Source organism: Oncorhynchus kisutch, linkage group LG15, assembly GCF_002021735.2.
Source record: "Oncorhynchus kisutch isolate 150728-3 linkage group LG15, Okis_V2, whole genome shotgun sequence".
Lineage (NCBI taxonomy): Eukaryota > Metazoa > Chordata > Actinopteri > Salmoniformes > Salmonidae > Oncorhynchus > Oncorhynchus kisutch.
This window is the reverse complement of record NC_034188.2, coordinates 19623323-19638306: the sequence shown is the minus strand read 5'-3', so window position 1 is coordinate 19638306 and position 14984 is coordinate 19623323. Positions and strand designations below refer to the sequence as shown.

Sequence of the window (14984 nt, the reverse complement as noted above, 5' to 3'; positions counted from 1 at the left end):
CCTGTGTTAGGGGCCAGGGAAACCACACTGCCTCTGCTTTGCCTTTCTGACAATACTGACCAGAAACTACAAGGTTTTACTTCCATCAAGTTCAAATAACAAAGACAGTTCATTAACCATGGGCAAAAATTACATTGTTTTCTGATATTGTATGTAGGGTTTACAGTACACAATTTCTGTCCACATTTTCAGAAATGAACTATGCAAAAAGCACTGTAGCAAGTTTTGAAACAGAGCAACTAGTTTCGTTTCAAGCAGAAAATGCAAGCTGGAATCCAACCAGATGGGTGTTGAGGAAGTGAAAATGAAATTGAGCTGTCCGTTGCAGAGGCGTAGACCAATGAGAAGACTTCCGTGCTCTCCAGAACCCTGTGCAACGCCATCTAGGCTCAGGGGACGTGAGACAAACAAATCGGGAGGGGATTTCCACGCCAAGCACTTCCTTTACTTGTTTTGCTTTCGATCTGGACACTGAAATAGGCTAAATTAACTTTTCGTTTGATATACAGAAACTCAAACTACACGAGAATATTGTTCAACTGACAAGAGGACTGTCGATTAATCAAGCTGAATAGAACACTTTATCGCAGGTAACGTTTCCGCATGTTATTATCGCTGAAGTTATGTATCTATAGAATCACGAAGCGACATTGTAAACCCTAATCGAAAGTAATAGAATGTTGATCCGTTGGCCAACCGACTTGGAATGAAGTTTATTTTCACTTTTGGGTTGATATGTCTGGCAGCTTTCTTGTGAACTTGAATTAGCACAGCTGTCAGTTTTGACGACAACGTGACTTGACAAGACTGAGCGAAATGTTTCTTTGTGGCGCATTGCGCACCAAAATGTCTACAGGCAATTGTTACGGTATAACCATTTACAGGTAGATGTCTGTTATTGTGTATGTTATCAGGCTAAGATGGGCAGTATAATGGAATTGGAACACGCTTGGTAAATTGCATGAATACTAGGCTACAACTGCAGGGTTTACTAAATGATAACTAAGTTATTTTACTGCCTCATTTTTAAAGCAAACTAGAATATGTATGATAAACCCAAGATGTATGTGTATGTATGTGTGTATATATATATATATAACATTCTAATATCCTGTTACTGAATATTGGTTTAGGAGTTAGTTGCCTTTTGTTGAAGTGAACTTTGATCACGACTTGATTACACTACGTCTACCTGTAGCCAATAATTTTCAACTCTACGATACCGGATGAAGTTTGGTGGCGATGAGATGAGTTTTGGCGGAGTGCAGCCTACCTCCGACTACATCGAGTACATAGAGATCTGTAGATGGTGGTAAAAAATGTCAATTATTTCATGCATACCTTGTACTTATGTTTGTCCTGTGTAACTGGGTTATTTACTTTTGGTGCTGCAATCAGTCGTTTTTGATTAAAAATAGCATTTTACGCAACCTCCGCCAAGAGAGCCATTGTTTGTTAAAGTATAAGGAGCAGCCCTGCACCACGCAATTTGACAGTCACATAGAATTATGTTTTTATCAAAACCTTCGGATTGCAGCAACTGAAAGAAAAGAACAGTTACACATGACAAACACGTACAAGGTACGCATGAAATAATGGACATTTTTTACTAGTATCGACTGATACTGACTCGATGTAGTCGGAAGTAGGCTACACTGCCAAAACTCAGCGCCTCGCTGCTCATCTCCATTGGGTAACGTGGATTTGAGAATTATTGGCTACGGTTGCATGCAGTAATAACTAAGCAACTTGCATGGTCATCACAAGCTTATGTGCACCTTGTAACCATTAACACCATATTACACATCAACAAAGTAAAGCTTGACGTGTGCTAAAACACAACTGCGTCTATTCGCGTTTTGTTGTAACCCCTCTGTAAAATATTTGTTGTGGCCCTGGGTTTCTGCTCTTTAGTAAGAGAATGATATCAGATGTTGCTGATGGGCTCAGGGAATGATGTCATCCCCCTAATGGGCCTCTTTGCCAGTGAGGTTTTCTGACCTGTTGCTGTCTACAGGAAGCTAAGGAAATGGGTAATTCATTACATTTACTGTTTATCTCCTCCTTGCTCTCTGTCTGCAGGCGACCATGCCCGTGGAAAGGATGCGAATGCGGCCATGGCTGGTGGAACAGATAAACTCTTCCCTAATCCCTGGCCTGATATGGATTAATAGAGTGAGTGAAATATATCTTTATTGAGACATTCCGTTTTCTTCAGTATGGAAAATCAACACATTCTAAGATTATTCTGTACCAGGTTTTCAGTCTTTGCTGAAGCAATTTGCTACCAAACCCAACAACGTAACCCCTCCGTCACACAGACAGGTCTACACTCCTATCTAAACAGTCAACCATATTCTGTCTAAGTTGTGTGTTTTATAAGTTGTGTGTGTTTTGTTTGCTTGTTATATTTTCGAAATCCTCACTGGCAAGTACTGTATGTAGAAACAGGAAACGCATGTATGTGCTGCTGATTTGTTAGCCAAGTGAATGAATCATTGTTGTGATGAACCTGCAGGAGAAGAGGATCTTCCAGATTCCATGGATGCATGCTGCAAGGCATGGCTGGGATTTGGAGAAAGACGCTCCTTTATTTATGAACTGGGCCATTCATACAGGTACGGTAATGAACATTTGAAATTATAAGAAATGGCCAACAATACACAGTTCTACATGACCAATGCTACTGTTGTGTTATGACTTAAGTTTATGCAGCAGTATGGCCTTCCCATAACAAGTGATTTTGTCTTATCAGGAAAATACCAACTAGGGATCGACAAACCAGACCCGAAAACATGGAAGGCCAATTTCCGCTGTGCTATGAACTCTCTGCCTGATATTGAGGAGGTGAAAGACAAGAGCATCAAGAAGGGGACCAACGCTTTCAGAGTATACAAGATGCTGTCTGCTTCAGAGCGCCAGACCAAGAAAGGCAAGTGGTTCTCTGAGTCTCTGGCTGCAGGTAGACAGGCAGCCTAATTCAGATATTTTTTTTCACTTCTGAAAAATATCTGATGTGATAAGATCTGATGTGATTGGTCAAAAGACCAATTAGTCATAAAAAAAGACAGAATTGGGCTGCCTGTTTAAACGCAGTCTCTGGCTCAGCGAGAACATTGGTTGAATTCTAATCACATTTTATTTGTTACGTGCTTAGTCTACACCCGTGGTTTACTAACAGTGAACTGCTTGGTAAAAAACAGGTGTAGGCTAACAGTGAAATGCTTTCTGACGGGTCCTTTTAAGATCAACAGAAATAGTGACGCAAGGAATAAATACAGTGAATAACAATAACAGGTAAAACTAACATGGCTATATACAGGGAGTACTAGGTAGTAACATGGCTATATACAGGGAGTACTAGGTAGTAACATGGCTATATACAGGGAGTACTAGGTAGTATCATGGCTATATACAGGGAGTACTAGGTAGTAACATGGCTATATACAGGGAGTACCAGGTAGTAACATGGCTATATACAGGGAGTACTAGGTAGTAACATGGCTATATACAGGGTGTACCAGGTAGTAACATGGCTATATACAGGGAGTACCAGGTAGTAACATGGCTATATACAGGGAGTACTAGGTAGTAACATGGCTATATACAGGGAGTACTAGGTAGTAACATGGCTATATACAGGGAGTACTAGGTAGTAACATGGCTATATACAGGGAGTACCAGGTAGTAACATGGCTATATACAGGGAGTACCAGGTAGTAACATGGCTATATACAGGGAGTACCAGGTAGTAACATGGCTATATACAGGGAGTACCATGTAGTAACATGGCTATATACAGGGAGTACTAGGTAGTAACATGGCTATATACAGGGAGTACCAGGTAGTAACATGGCTATATACAGGGAGTACCAGGTAGTAACATGGCTATATACAGGGAGTACTAGGTAGTAACATGGCTATATACAGGGAGTACCAGGTAGTAACATGGCTATATACAGGGAGTACCAGGTAGTAACATGGCTATATACAGGGAGTACCAGGTAGTAACATGGCTATATACAGGGAGTACCAGGTAGTAACATGGCTATATACAGGGAGTACTAGGTAGTAACATGGCTATATACAGGGAGTACCAGGTAGTAACATGGCTATATACAGGGAGTACTAGGTAGTAACATGGCTATATACAGGGAGTACTAGGTAGTAACATGGCTATATACTGGGAGTACTAGGTAGTAACATGGCTATATACTGGGAGTACCAGGTAGTAACATGGCTATATACTGGGAGTACCAGGTAGTAACATGGCTATATACTGGGAGTACCAGGTAGTAACATGGCTATATACTGGGAGTACCAGGTAGTAACATGGCTATATACAGGGAGTACCAGGTAGTAACATGGCTATATACAGGGAGTACCAGGTAGTAACATGGCTATATACAGGGAGTACCAGGTAGTAACATGGCTATATACAGGGAGTACTAGGTAGTAACATGGCTATATACAGGGAGTACTAGGTAGTAACATGGCTATATACTGGGAGTACCAGGTAGTAACATGGCTATATACTGGGAGTACCAGGTAGGAACATGGCTATATACAAGGAGTACCAGGTAGTAACATGGCTATATACAGGGAGTACCAGGTAGTAACATGGCTATATACAGGGAGTACCAGGTAGTAACATGGCTATATACAGGGAGTACCAGGTGGTAACATGGCTATATACAGGGAGTACCAGGTGGTAACATGGCTATATACAGGGAGTACCAGGTAGTAACATTATAAATGGCAAACTGTAGGATATATCCGCTTTCAGAGTGTCACACTTATGACTGTATTAAGGCATTATGATGTGGCCAGTTTTGCATTCAACTTCAATTCATGTGTAATATGTGCTCTGAGTATTAATTTGGTAAATGATCTAATAACCTGTAGAAAACTGATACACATTTGACACACTGAAATAGATTGTGTGTAACAATGGACTGTCTATTAACAATGGACTGTGTGTGTTTTCTAGGAAAGAAGAGGACTGAGAAAGGAGGAAAGAACAAGGTAATAACCATCATCAAAATGTTATGTTTACACAACACCTCTGTGCATACGTCTATAATCAATTTCACATTCAAACTATTATTTTAAATGAATAATTTGCATGTAAAATGGTATGAGCATCGATAACAGACCTTCAATGAGGATGGAGAGAGATGCCCACACCCCTCTATCTCTGTCACCCCAGCAGCAGGTGGAGCCCGGGTTCCCAGCCATGGAGAGCATGAATGGGTCTGTTGGAGACCATCATGGGCCGGTGGTGAAGGTGGAGGTGAAGGAGGAGGTGAAAGACGAGTACTTTACAGACTGCACAGGTAATACCTGGCATTAGTGTGTTTTTTGTGTCCCCAATTGTACACTAATCCCTATATAGTTCACTTCTTTTGATCACTTTCCATAAGGCTCTGGTCAAAATTAGTGCACTTTTACAGGGAACACGATGTCATTTGTGACCACCTTGTGTCTATCAATGTAATCAATGTAATTGATGTTGATTTTAAAAGTGTGTGGTAAACATGCAAGACTGCACAACTGTAGTAGTTAATTATGCTCTTACTAATGTCTTATATGCATACGTTTTATTTTTGGTTGTGTATTTTTATTTATTAAGGATCCCCATTAGTTCCTGCCAAGGTAGCAGCGACTCTTCCTGGGGTTTATTATTGATCCCCATTAGTTCTGGGAAGGCAGCAGCTACTCTTCCTGGGGTTTATTATGGATCCCCATTAGTTCTGCCAAAGCAGCATGTACTCTTCCTGGGGTTTACTAAGGATCACCGTTAGTTCTGCCAAGGCAGCAGGTACTCTTCCTGGGGTTTACTAAGGATCACCGTTAGTTCTGCCAAAGCAGCATGTACTCTTCCTGGGGTTTACTAAGGATCACCGTTAGTTCTGCCAAGGCAGCAGGTACTCTTCCTGGGGTTTACTAAGGATCACCGTTAGTTCTGCCAAAGCAGCATGTACTCTTCCTGGGGTTTACTAAGGATCACCGTTAGTTCTGCCAAGGCAGCAGGTACTCTTCCTGGGGTTTATTATGGATTAGAGGTTGACCGATTATGATTTTTCAACACCAATACCGATTTATTGGAGGACCAAAAAAAGCCCATACCAATTAATCGGCATATATCTATATGTATATATATATATATATATATATATATATATATATATATATATATATATATATATATATATATATATATATATATATATATATTTGTAATAATGACAATTACAACAATACTGAATGAACACTTTTATTTTAACTTAATATAATACATCAATAAAATCCGTTTAGTCTCAAATAAATGACACATGTTCATTTTGGTTTAAATAATGCAATACAAGTGTTGGAGAAGAAAGTAAAAGTGAAATATGTGCCATGTAAAAAAAAATTATGTTTAAGTTCCTTGCTCAGAACATATGAAAGATGGTGGTTCCTTTTAACATGAGTCTTCAATATTCCCCGTTAAGAATTTTTAAGTTGTAGTTATTATAGGACTATTTCTCTATACCATTTGTATTTCATATACCTTTGACTATTGGATGTTCTTATAGGCACTATAGTATTGCCAGCCTAATCTCGGGAGTTGATAGGCTTGAAGTCCTACACAGCGCTATGCTTGAAGCACAGCGAAGAGCTGCTGGCAAATGCAGGAAAGTGCTGTTTGAATGAATGCTTACGAGCCTGCTGGTGCCTACCACCGCTCAGTCAGACTGCTCTATCAAATCAGACATAATTATAATATAATAAATCACAGAAATACGAGCCTTAGGTCATTAATATGGTCAAATCCGGAAACTATCATTTCGAAAACAAAACGTTTATTCTTTCAGTGAAATACGGAACCGTTCCGTATTTTATCTAACAGGTGGCATCCCTATGTCAAAATATTGATATTACATTGCACAACTTTCAATGTTATGTCATAATTATGTACAATTCTGGCAAATTAATTACGGTCTTTGTTAGGATGAATTGGTCTTCACACAGTTCGCAACAAGCCAGGCAGCCCAAACTGCTGCATATACCCTGACTCTGCTTGCGCAGAACACGAGAAGTGACACAATATCCTAGTTAAAAGAAATTCATGTTAGCAGGCAATATTAACTATTTGTGAAACGGCAGTGCTTTTTTCGCGAATGCGCTTGTTAAATCATCACCCGTTTGGCGAAGTAGGATGTGATTCAATGATAAATTAACAGGCACCGCATCGATTATATGCAATGCAGGACAAGCTAGTAATACTAGTAATATCATCAACCATATGTAGTTAACTAGTGATTATGTTAAGATTGATTGTTTTTTACAAGATACATTTAATGCTAGCTAGCAACCTACCTTGGCTCCTTGCTGCACTCTGGAAACAGGTAGTCAACCTGCCACGCAGTCTCCTCGTGGACTGCAATGTAATCGGCCATAATCGGAGTCCAAATATGCCGATTACCGATTGTTATGAAAACTTGAAATCGGACCCAATTAATCGGCCACTCAGATTAATCGGTCGACCTCTATTATGGATCCACATTAGTTCCTACCAAGGCAGCAACTACTCTTCCTGGTGTTTATTATGGATCCACATTAGTTCCTACCAAGGCAGCAACTACTCTTCCTGGTGTTTATTATGGATCCCCGTTAGTTCTGCCGAGACAGCAGCTACTCTTCCTGGGGTCCAAACACATTAAGACACTTACATTACATTTAAAACAAAATATAAAACAGTACATCATATAACATTATTACACCACAACATATCTACAATACAAAATTATATAATACCACCATATAACAATATTACTATGTTTATTTTTATTTTTATTTAACCAGGGAAGTCAGTTAAGAACAAATTCTTATTTTCAATGACGGCCTAGGAACAGTGGGTTAACTGCCTGTTCAGGGGCAGAACGACAGATTTGTACCTTGTCAGCTAGGGGGTTTGAACTCTCAACCTTCCGGTTACTATTCCAACACTCTAACCACTAGGCTACCCTGCCTAGTGCGTGTGTGTAGAGTGCTTGTGTGTCTTTCCTCTGGGTTACCGTTTAATGACCAGGGATCATCCTCTCTTCCTCAGAATATCTTCATCAGAGCAGTCACAGTCCTGGGTACGACCAGCTGATCGTCGACGACCTGCCTTGTGTCTGCCAGACCATCGAGGTGACCACGGAGAATGAGGAGCAGTCAGTCAGCTCCAGCCACCCGTACCCACTCCAGATCTCCCCTGTGTCCTCGTATGGAGGTAAGTCCACCCCCCCACCCCCTAAATGCTCCCATCCCAACCCATGCCTTAACACAACAGACATGGGTGCTTGCCCTTGAATTTGGGATCCCAATTGGCATGTAGAATTGTGTTTAACTCCTCCACCCACGGTGAGGACACTGGCAGCTACAATCTTTCCTGCAGAAGACCTGCAAGTCACATCAGTACCCATCATAGGTTTTAATAGAGTAGTAGAATCCTTGTCAGCCACATCAAAATTAAGCTAGAGTTGAATGAGATCTACAATCAAATAAGACTGATAGGTGAATCATTTATTTGGTGATTGGAGGTATTAATTACTAGATTTTCAACACCCTTCTATGCTTGTGGCTTCAAAGGGACAGTATCGGCTCCATTTCAAAATACCAGGTAAAATGGAAACCTTTGAACCTTTATTTGAGCCAGGTAGTGTAGTACTGTGTTGTATTACTTAATGTATATTATGGTTTATGGCTTTGCTGTTGCAAGCTCAAGGCCAGTGTGTGTCATCATAAAGATGGCTACATCTCCACTGTCATTCAACCTGCTCCTGTTATTACTGTAGAGTGAGTTAATGTGTTGTAAAGTGACATACTGTACACAGTGCAACTACTAGTCCTGCATGTTTAGTATTTGGTGAAGCATTAAACGATCAATGATTGTTTAGAGGCTGTTTAGAGGCTGCCTAGAGTGTATCACTGATGGTAGCAGATAATCCTCACGTCATCATCCCTCTCTAACCTGTTAGTCTGGAAATCCCTGACTGTGTTTCATGGTTCTTCTTCCTGGTCTGCTTAACAGAGAGTGACCCAGACAGTGTGCACAGTGAAGAGGACTCCAAGGAGGTAAGGCCTGAGCTCTGTCTACACGTATTATACCCATCTGTGTACAAACTAAAGGACTCTGAACAATAGAATACAAATCTGTATCAGAAGCAAAACACATCATTTAGAACTGGTTGTCCTGGTAACCATGGTTAGTTTAGTAATCACTCAAGACAGGCAGCTTTTTCTGTAAGATTGGAAAGGTACACAGAAGCCTTTGATTTTAAGCCTGTGCATTAGAGCTGGCTGATATTGATTAAAATCCATATGATAAATTTAGTGAACTATCTCGATAAAGATAAACTGAACGCTACGTTCATAACATGAATGCACCAGTTACTCTTTTATATTACCCTTAAAACTACTGCTGCTACTTCGAATGTTGTAGCTATCAATTGTCCTGTCAACAATCAGCAATATTAGCAAACTTATTTCGTGCCAAATTTAACATTTCTCTAGTAGGGCCCTATAGGTTATTTATCTTAATGAAAGATATCAGCAAAATGTCCACGATAAGTGGTTGATAATTTTCAGCAACTTTTAAGGAGTGCTTGTAACACAGAGCGATAGCTTTGTTTTATGGTGCCACTGTAGATGGCCTGTTTATGGTGCCATTGTAGCTGGCCTGTTCGCTAAGGCAAGGTAAGGGCACTTCGCTAGCAACATTCCCTTATTCCAATAGGGCTGGGCGGCATGGCTGGGCCTGCCTGGGAACACAGACACATACAGCTGAAACATTTGATAAACAAGCCTTAACTTGAAGCCCACCATTTTGAGTTCATTACATTAGCCAGTTCTACTGCTTAACAGCTGAGTACAGTAACTGTAGCATGGTAATACTGTCACTCTACCTCCACCTCCAGGTCTACCTCTACCACTACCTCTACCACTACCTCTACCACTAACTCTACCACTACCTGCACCTCTACCACCACCTCTACCACTACCTCTACCTGTACCTCCACCTGTACCACTACCTCTACCTGTACCTCCACCTGTACCACTAACTCTACCACTACCTGCACCTCTACCACCACCTGTACCTCCACCTGTACCACTACCACTACCTGTACCACTACCTGTACCTCTACCACTACCTCTACCACTACCACTACCTGTACCACTAACTCTACCACTACCTGCACCTCTACCACCACCTGTACCTCCACCTGTACCACTACCTCTACCTCTACCACTACCTGTACCTCCACCTGTACCACTACCTGTACCACTAACTCTACCACTACCTCTAGCTTATATTGTCAGTTCCTGTTCTAGAGTGCTCTGATGTAAAGAAAGACAAAGCAACAGAAGGCAGCTCTCTGGTGAATACTGGATTCACTTGTTTCCCATGGCTAATGATTCACCCTAATTTAATATCTTGAATTGTCCTCAAATCAAGCCCAATCACAAATCAAACGCGTACAGTGTGTTTGATTTGTGATTGGTAAGTATTTGAGATTGGAAAGTATTCATACCCCTTGACCTGTTCCACATGTTGTTGTTAGCCTGAATAATTTTTTTATTAAATAATATATTTTTCCCTCACCCATCGACACACAGTACCCCATAATGTCAAAGTGAAAAGATGTTTTATGTTTTTTTTGGCTAAATTAAATACAGAAATATCTCTTATTCATACCCCTGAGTCAATACTTTGTAGAAGCACCTTTGGCAGCGATTACAGCTGTGAGTCTTTCTGGGTAAGTTTCTAAAAGCTTTCCACACCTGGATTGTGCAACATTTGCCAGGTTTCTTTCTTTAAAAAAAATTCTTAAAGTTCTGTCGAATTGGTTGTTGTTAATTGCTAGACGACCATTTTCAGGGCTTGCCATAGATTTTCAAGCAGATTTAAGTCAAAACTGTGTCTCGGCCATTCCTTGGTAAGCAACTCCATTGTAGGTTTGGCCTTTTGTTTTAGGTTATTGTCCTGTTGGAAGGAGAATTCATCTCCCAGTGTCTGGTGGAAAGCAGATACCAGGTTTTCCACTAGGATTTTGCCTGTGCTTAGCTCCATTCCGTTTATTTTTTATCCTGAAAAACTCTCCAGTCCTTAACAATTACATTTACATTACATTACAAGCATACTCATAATGTAGCAACAACAATGCTTGAAAATATGGAGAGTGGTTTTTGCATTATTACTTTAGTGCGTTGTTGCAAACAGGATGCTCATTTTGAAATATTTTATTCTGTACGGTCTTCCTTCTTTTCACTCTGTCAATTAGGTTAGTATTGTGGCGTAACTACAATAATGTTGATCCATCCTCAGTTTTTCTCCTATCATAGCCATTAAACTCTAACTGTTTTAAAGTCACTATTGGCCTCATGGTGAAATCCCTGAGTGGTTTCCTTCCTCTCCGGCAACTGAGTTAGGAAGAACATCTGTATCTTTGTAGCGACTGGGTGTATTTATACACCATCCCAAAGTGTAATTAATAACTTCACCGTGCTCAAAAGGATATTCAATGTCTACCAATAGGTGCCCTTTGCAAGGCATTGGAAAACATCCCTAGTTTGTGGATGAATCTGTTTGAAATTCACTGCTCGACTAGGGGACCTTACAGATAAGTGGATGTGTGGGGTACAGAGATGAGGTAGTCATTAAAAAATCGTGTTAATCTCTATTATTGCGCACTGAGTGAGTCCATGCAACTTATTATGTGACTTATTAAGCAAATCTTTACTCCTGAACTTATTTAGGCTTTCCATAAAGGGGTTGAATACTTGTTGACTCAAGACATTTCAGCTTTAATTGTTAATTCATTTGTTAAACTTAAAAAACAACAACATCATTCCGCTTTGATATTATGGGGTATTGTGTGTAGGCCAGTGACACAAAAAAATCTAAATTTAATCCATTTTAAATTTGGGCTGAAAAAGTCAAGGTGTGTGAATAATTTCTGAAGGCGCTGTACATAGCGTTACAAAACAAGGACAATAGCAAATCAAGCACATGCATATTGTTACAGAATGCATTATTTATTTCTTAAATGTTGCCTTTGTATTGTTTGAATACATATTGACATGTCCACTGGAGGAACGGAGAACTAGTATAACACCAGGCTATTTTCTGTGCCCAATGAAGCCCTTGGTGGGGAGATGAGGTCCCTTTTTAGTATGAGGTTCCTTAGTATAGATGAATCATGCAGAGCTCAACAGCAGGAGGACAAGCATTTTAGAAAGTATTAAGAACAAGTTTGACAGTGCTCATAAACATGACAATATATGTGAATGTCTATGTGTTTCAGCCATGTTTTGCTAGACTTGCTATGTCAATGAAATTCCCACTTCTAATGCTTTAAATGATTTTTGAAGATTCCGCAAACAGAAATATGCTAGTAGCCAACTCTATATTCATGTATATCCTGAAATTAGTGTTTGAATGGTTATGGCATTGGCTGAGTTAAACCCACCTTCTGTGTGACTTGCAGGATCTTCGTGGTGGGCTGTGGGAATCAAGTTTCACTTCCTCTGTGCTGAGAGTGCCCTCGTGCTCATTACCCAGCATGGCCACCTTTGTCACTGGTGGAAAGGTAACCAACTTCAAAGTGACCAGCACCAGGGACCCCATGCCCCTTATTAGCTACAGCAACAGCCCCTGGACCAGGGACATGCCAGCAGCACAGCACCCTCCCTCAGAGCAGGCTTCCTCCAGCCAGGCCTCTGCTGCAGAGACCAGAGCCAGCGTTATCATGAAGACATCAGACGTCTCCTCTGTGAAGACCTGCTGAAGCCCTGGCAGTGCAGTGACTCAAGACCAGATACAGGCCAGTCAGGGGCAGGCTTGGCGTTGAAAAGCATTGATCACTGCTGGGCTTTGTTGTTGGACCAGAGTGCCTACTCGTAGTAATGACTATGTCTATGGGACATACAGTATAGGGGCTCTGTGAGCTGTAGAATATGAATCGATGCCCAAACTGAACCTGCCAAGATCTCAGGGCCTTTTAGATGGGATGGGAGTGAGGGGATGAATCTACAAACAGTTGGGCATCTCTCCCACTCCCCACCCACTGTTATTAATGTATATACTGATATGTCTGCGTAATGGCATACCGCTTCTGCACCTTATGGAAAACACTGATGGGGATGTGAGTGGCCACCCTGGCTGTGTGTTTACACTGACAGCAAGGCTGAAGCCTGGGAAAGGCCTTATAAGAGGCCTTGCTGATCTAACTTTCCAACCTTGTCTTTGACCTTCAAGGTGATGCCATCCATTGGTTAGGAGGATGAAGTGAGTAAATGCACCTGGTCATTTATCTTGATGCCTTTTAAGCAAGCTTATATATATTTTTTTATATAAAGGGACATTTTAATCTAAGGTGGACAATTTATTTGATTTGTATATTTTTTACTCAATGAGAGATTTCTGATTCTTTGTTCGATTTGTTTTTTATTATTGTTATTTACATGACACATTATGAAGAAAAAAATACATTTTTATCAAGTCTGCATTTGTGACATCTCATGTGTGAAATTGTATAGGCTTGTTGCTTATGTGTGCCTCTATGTAATGTTTTAAAATAGTTGCTAAATCCATTTACACACGTTTGAGTGTGTCACACATTCATGGCCAACTCTTAATCCTGTGGATCAACATGCAAATCTTAATAAAAATATTGTTTTGTAATCTTGTGGTACTACAGTGTAGTAGACATTTTTTTTCTAGTGACACAGATTACCAGAGGTCAGCAATGTCTGTTTTCTGACCATGTGTGAAACGTTTATGTAGTTATTTGGTCCAGCTGTTGGATTCAAGAAAAAAATGTCTCTGTTCTTTTCCTGCTGTCCTTTCTCAACTCTGGAAGATTTTTACAAAGAAAATGGTGCCAACAGTGAGTGTTTTTGCCTCTGTGTTGAATCATAGTATTACTTGTTTCATCAAATCAAATTTTATTTGTCACATACACAAGGTTAGCAGATGTTAATGCGAGTGTAGAGATGCTTGTGCTTCTAGTGCCGACAACGCAGTAATAACAGACATGAATGCAGTGATACTCCAGCTAAAGCATAATGGCTTTGAAAAGTCTACAAATACTAGTGATTGTGAACTGAAAATAGAGGGGGGTTTTGTCTTCTTTTTTTTACCTGGTTTCCTCTTAACAATCCTTTCACATTCCTTTGTGTTTGTGTGTGTGTGGGGGGGGGGGGGGGGGGGGTAGTTGCTGAGCTGCGACTTCAGCAGCACGCCAAATGGGCCTGCTTTGGCTCATGCTCTGGCTGCCTTTTAGTTTCGGTTGCTGTTCATAGCCTCTTAACTTCCTGTTTGCGCCTGAACACACAGCCAATTGGTGCCCTGGTTGCTGTGACAACCACACACCAGATAGGCCATTAATCAATCCCAGAGTAAACAGTCTCAACCACTCCACAGGATAGTCCAGACAGAGCATATAACAGCATGCAAATGCCAAGCATTATGAAACGGCAATGTTAAAGGACTGGACCATCAGACATCTGCAGATCTTAAAATGCATTGTCCAGCCCAAGGACTTTTGTTTGAATGAAAAGAGGTATATAAAATACAACTATATTTTCTTTCATTTAGTTTCATTCATGTCTTTGGTTTGGTTGAATAGTCTCTGGGCAAATGAAAAGGGTCAAGTTCATGACAATACTGTAGTTACAGTGCCTTCAGAAAGTATTCAAACCCCTTGACATACCACATTTTGTTATGTACAGCCTGAATTCAAAATGTATAAAATATATTAATTTTCTCAGCCATCTACACACAATACCCCATAATGACAAAGTGAATTTATTTTTTACAAATGTTTACAAATGTATTGAAAATGAAATACAGCAATATATTACATTTGCATAAGTATCCACAACCCTTTGCTATGACACTACCAACTGAGCTGAGGTGCATCCAATTTATTTTGATCATCATCCTTGAGATA

The 14984-nt window shown here is 40.4% G+C and overlaps 1 protein-coding gene across 3 annotated transcripts; it reads left to right on the top strand.

Moving 5' to 3' along the window:
* The first annotated feature begins 349 nt into the window (after window positions 1-349).
* Window positions 350-13724, top strand: irf2b (interferon regulatory factor 2b). 3 transcript variants are annotated; one of them, XM_020502107.2, is made up of 9 exons: window positions 350-590; window positions 2083-2175; window positions 2519-2618; window positions 2756-2932; window positions 4991-5025; window positions 5213-5336; window positions 8096-8260; window positions 9062-9105; window positions 12519-13724. In XM_020502107.2, the coding sequence occupies exons 2-9, from the start codon at window positions 2089-2091 to the stop codon at window positions 12816-12818; spliced, it is 1032 nt and encodes a 343-aa protein (XP_020357696.1). In that variant the 5' UTR covers window positions 350-590; window positions 2083-2088; the 3' UTR covers window positions 12819-13724. The 3 variants fall into 3 exon arrangements, with proteins under 3 accessions (XP_020357696.1, XP_020357693.1, XP_020357694.1); XM_020502104.2 differs by having other exon boundaries at window positions 372-590; window positions 5210-5336; XM_020502105.2 differs by lacking the exon at window positions 350-590 and adding an exon at window positions 681-884 and having other exon boundaries at window positions 5210-5336; window positions 12519-13714.
* Window positions 13725-14984: the final 1260 nt, after the last annotated feature.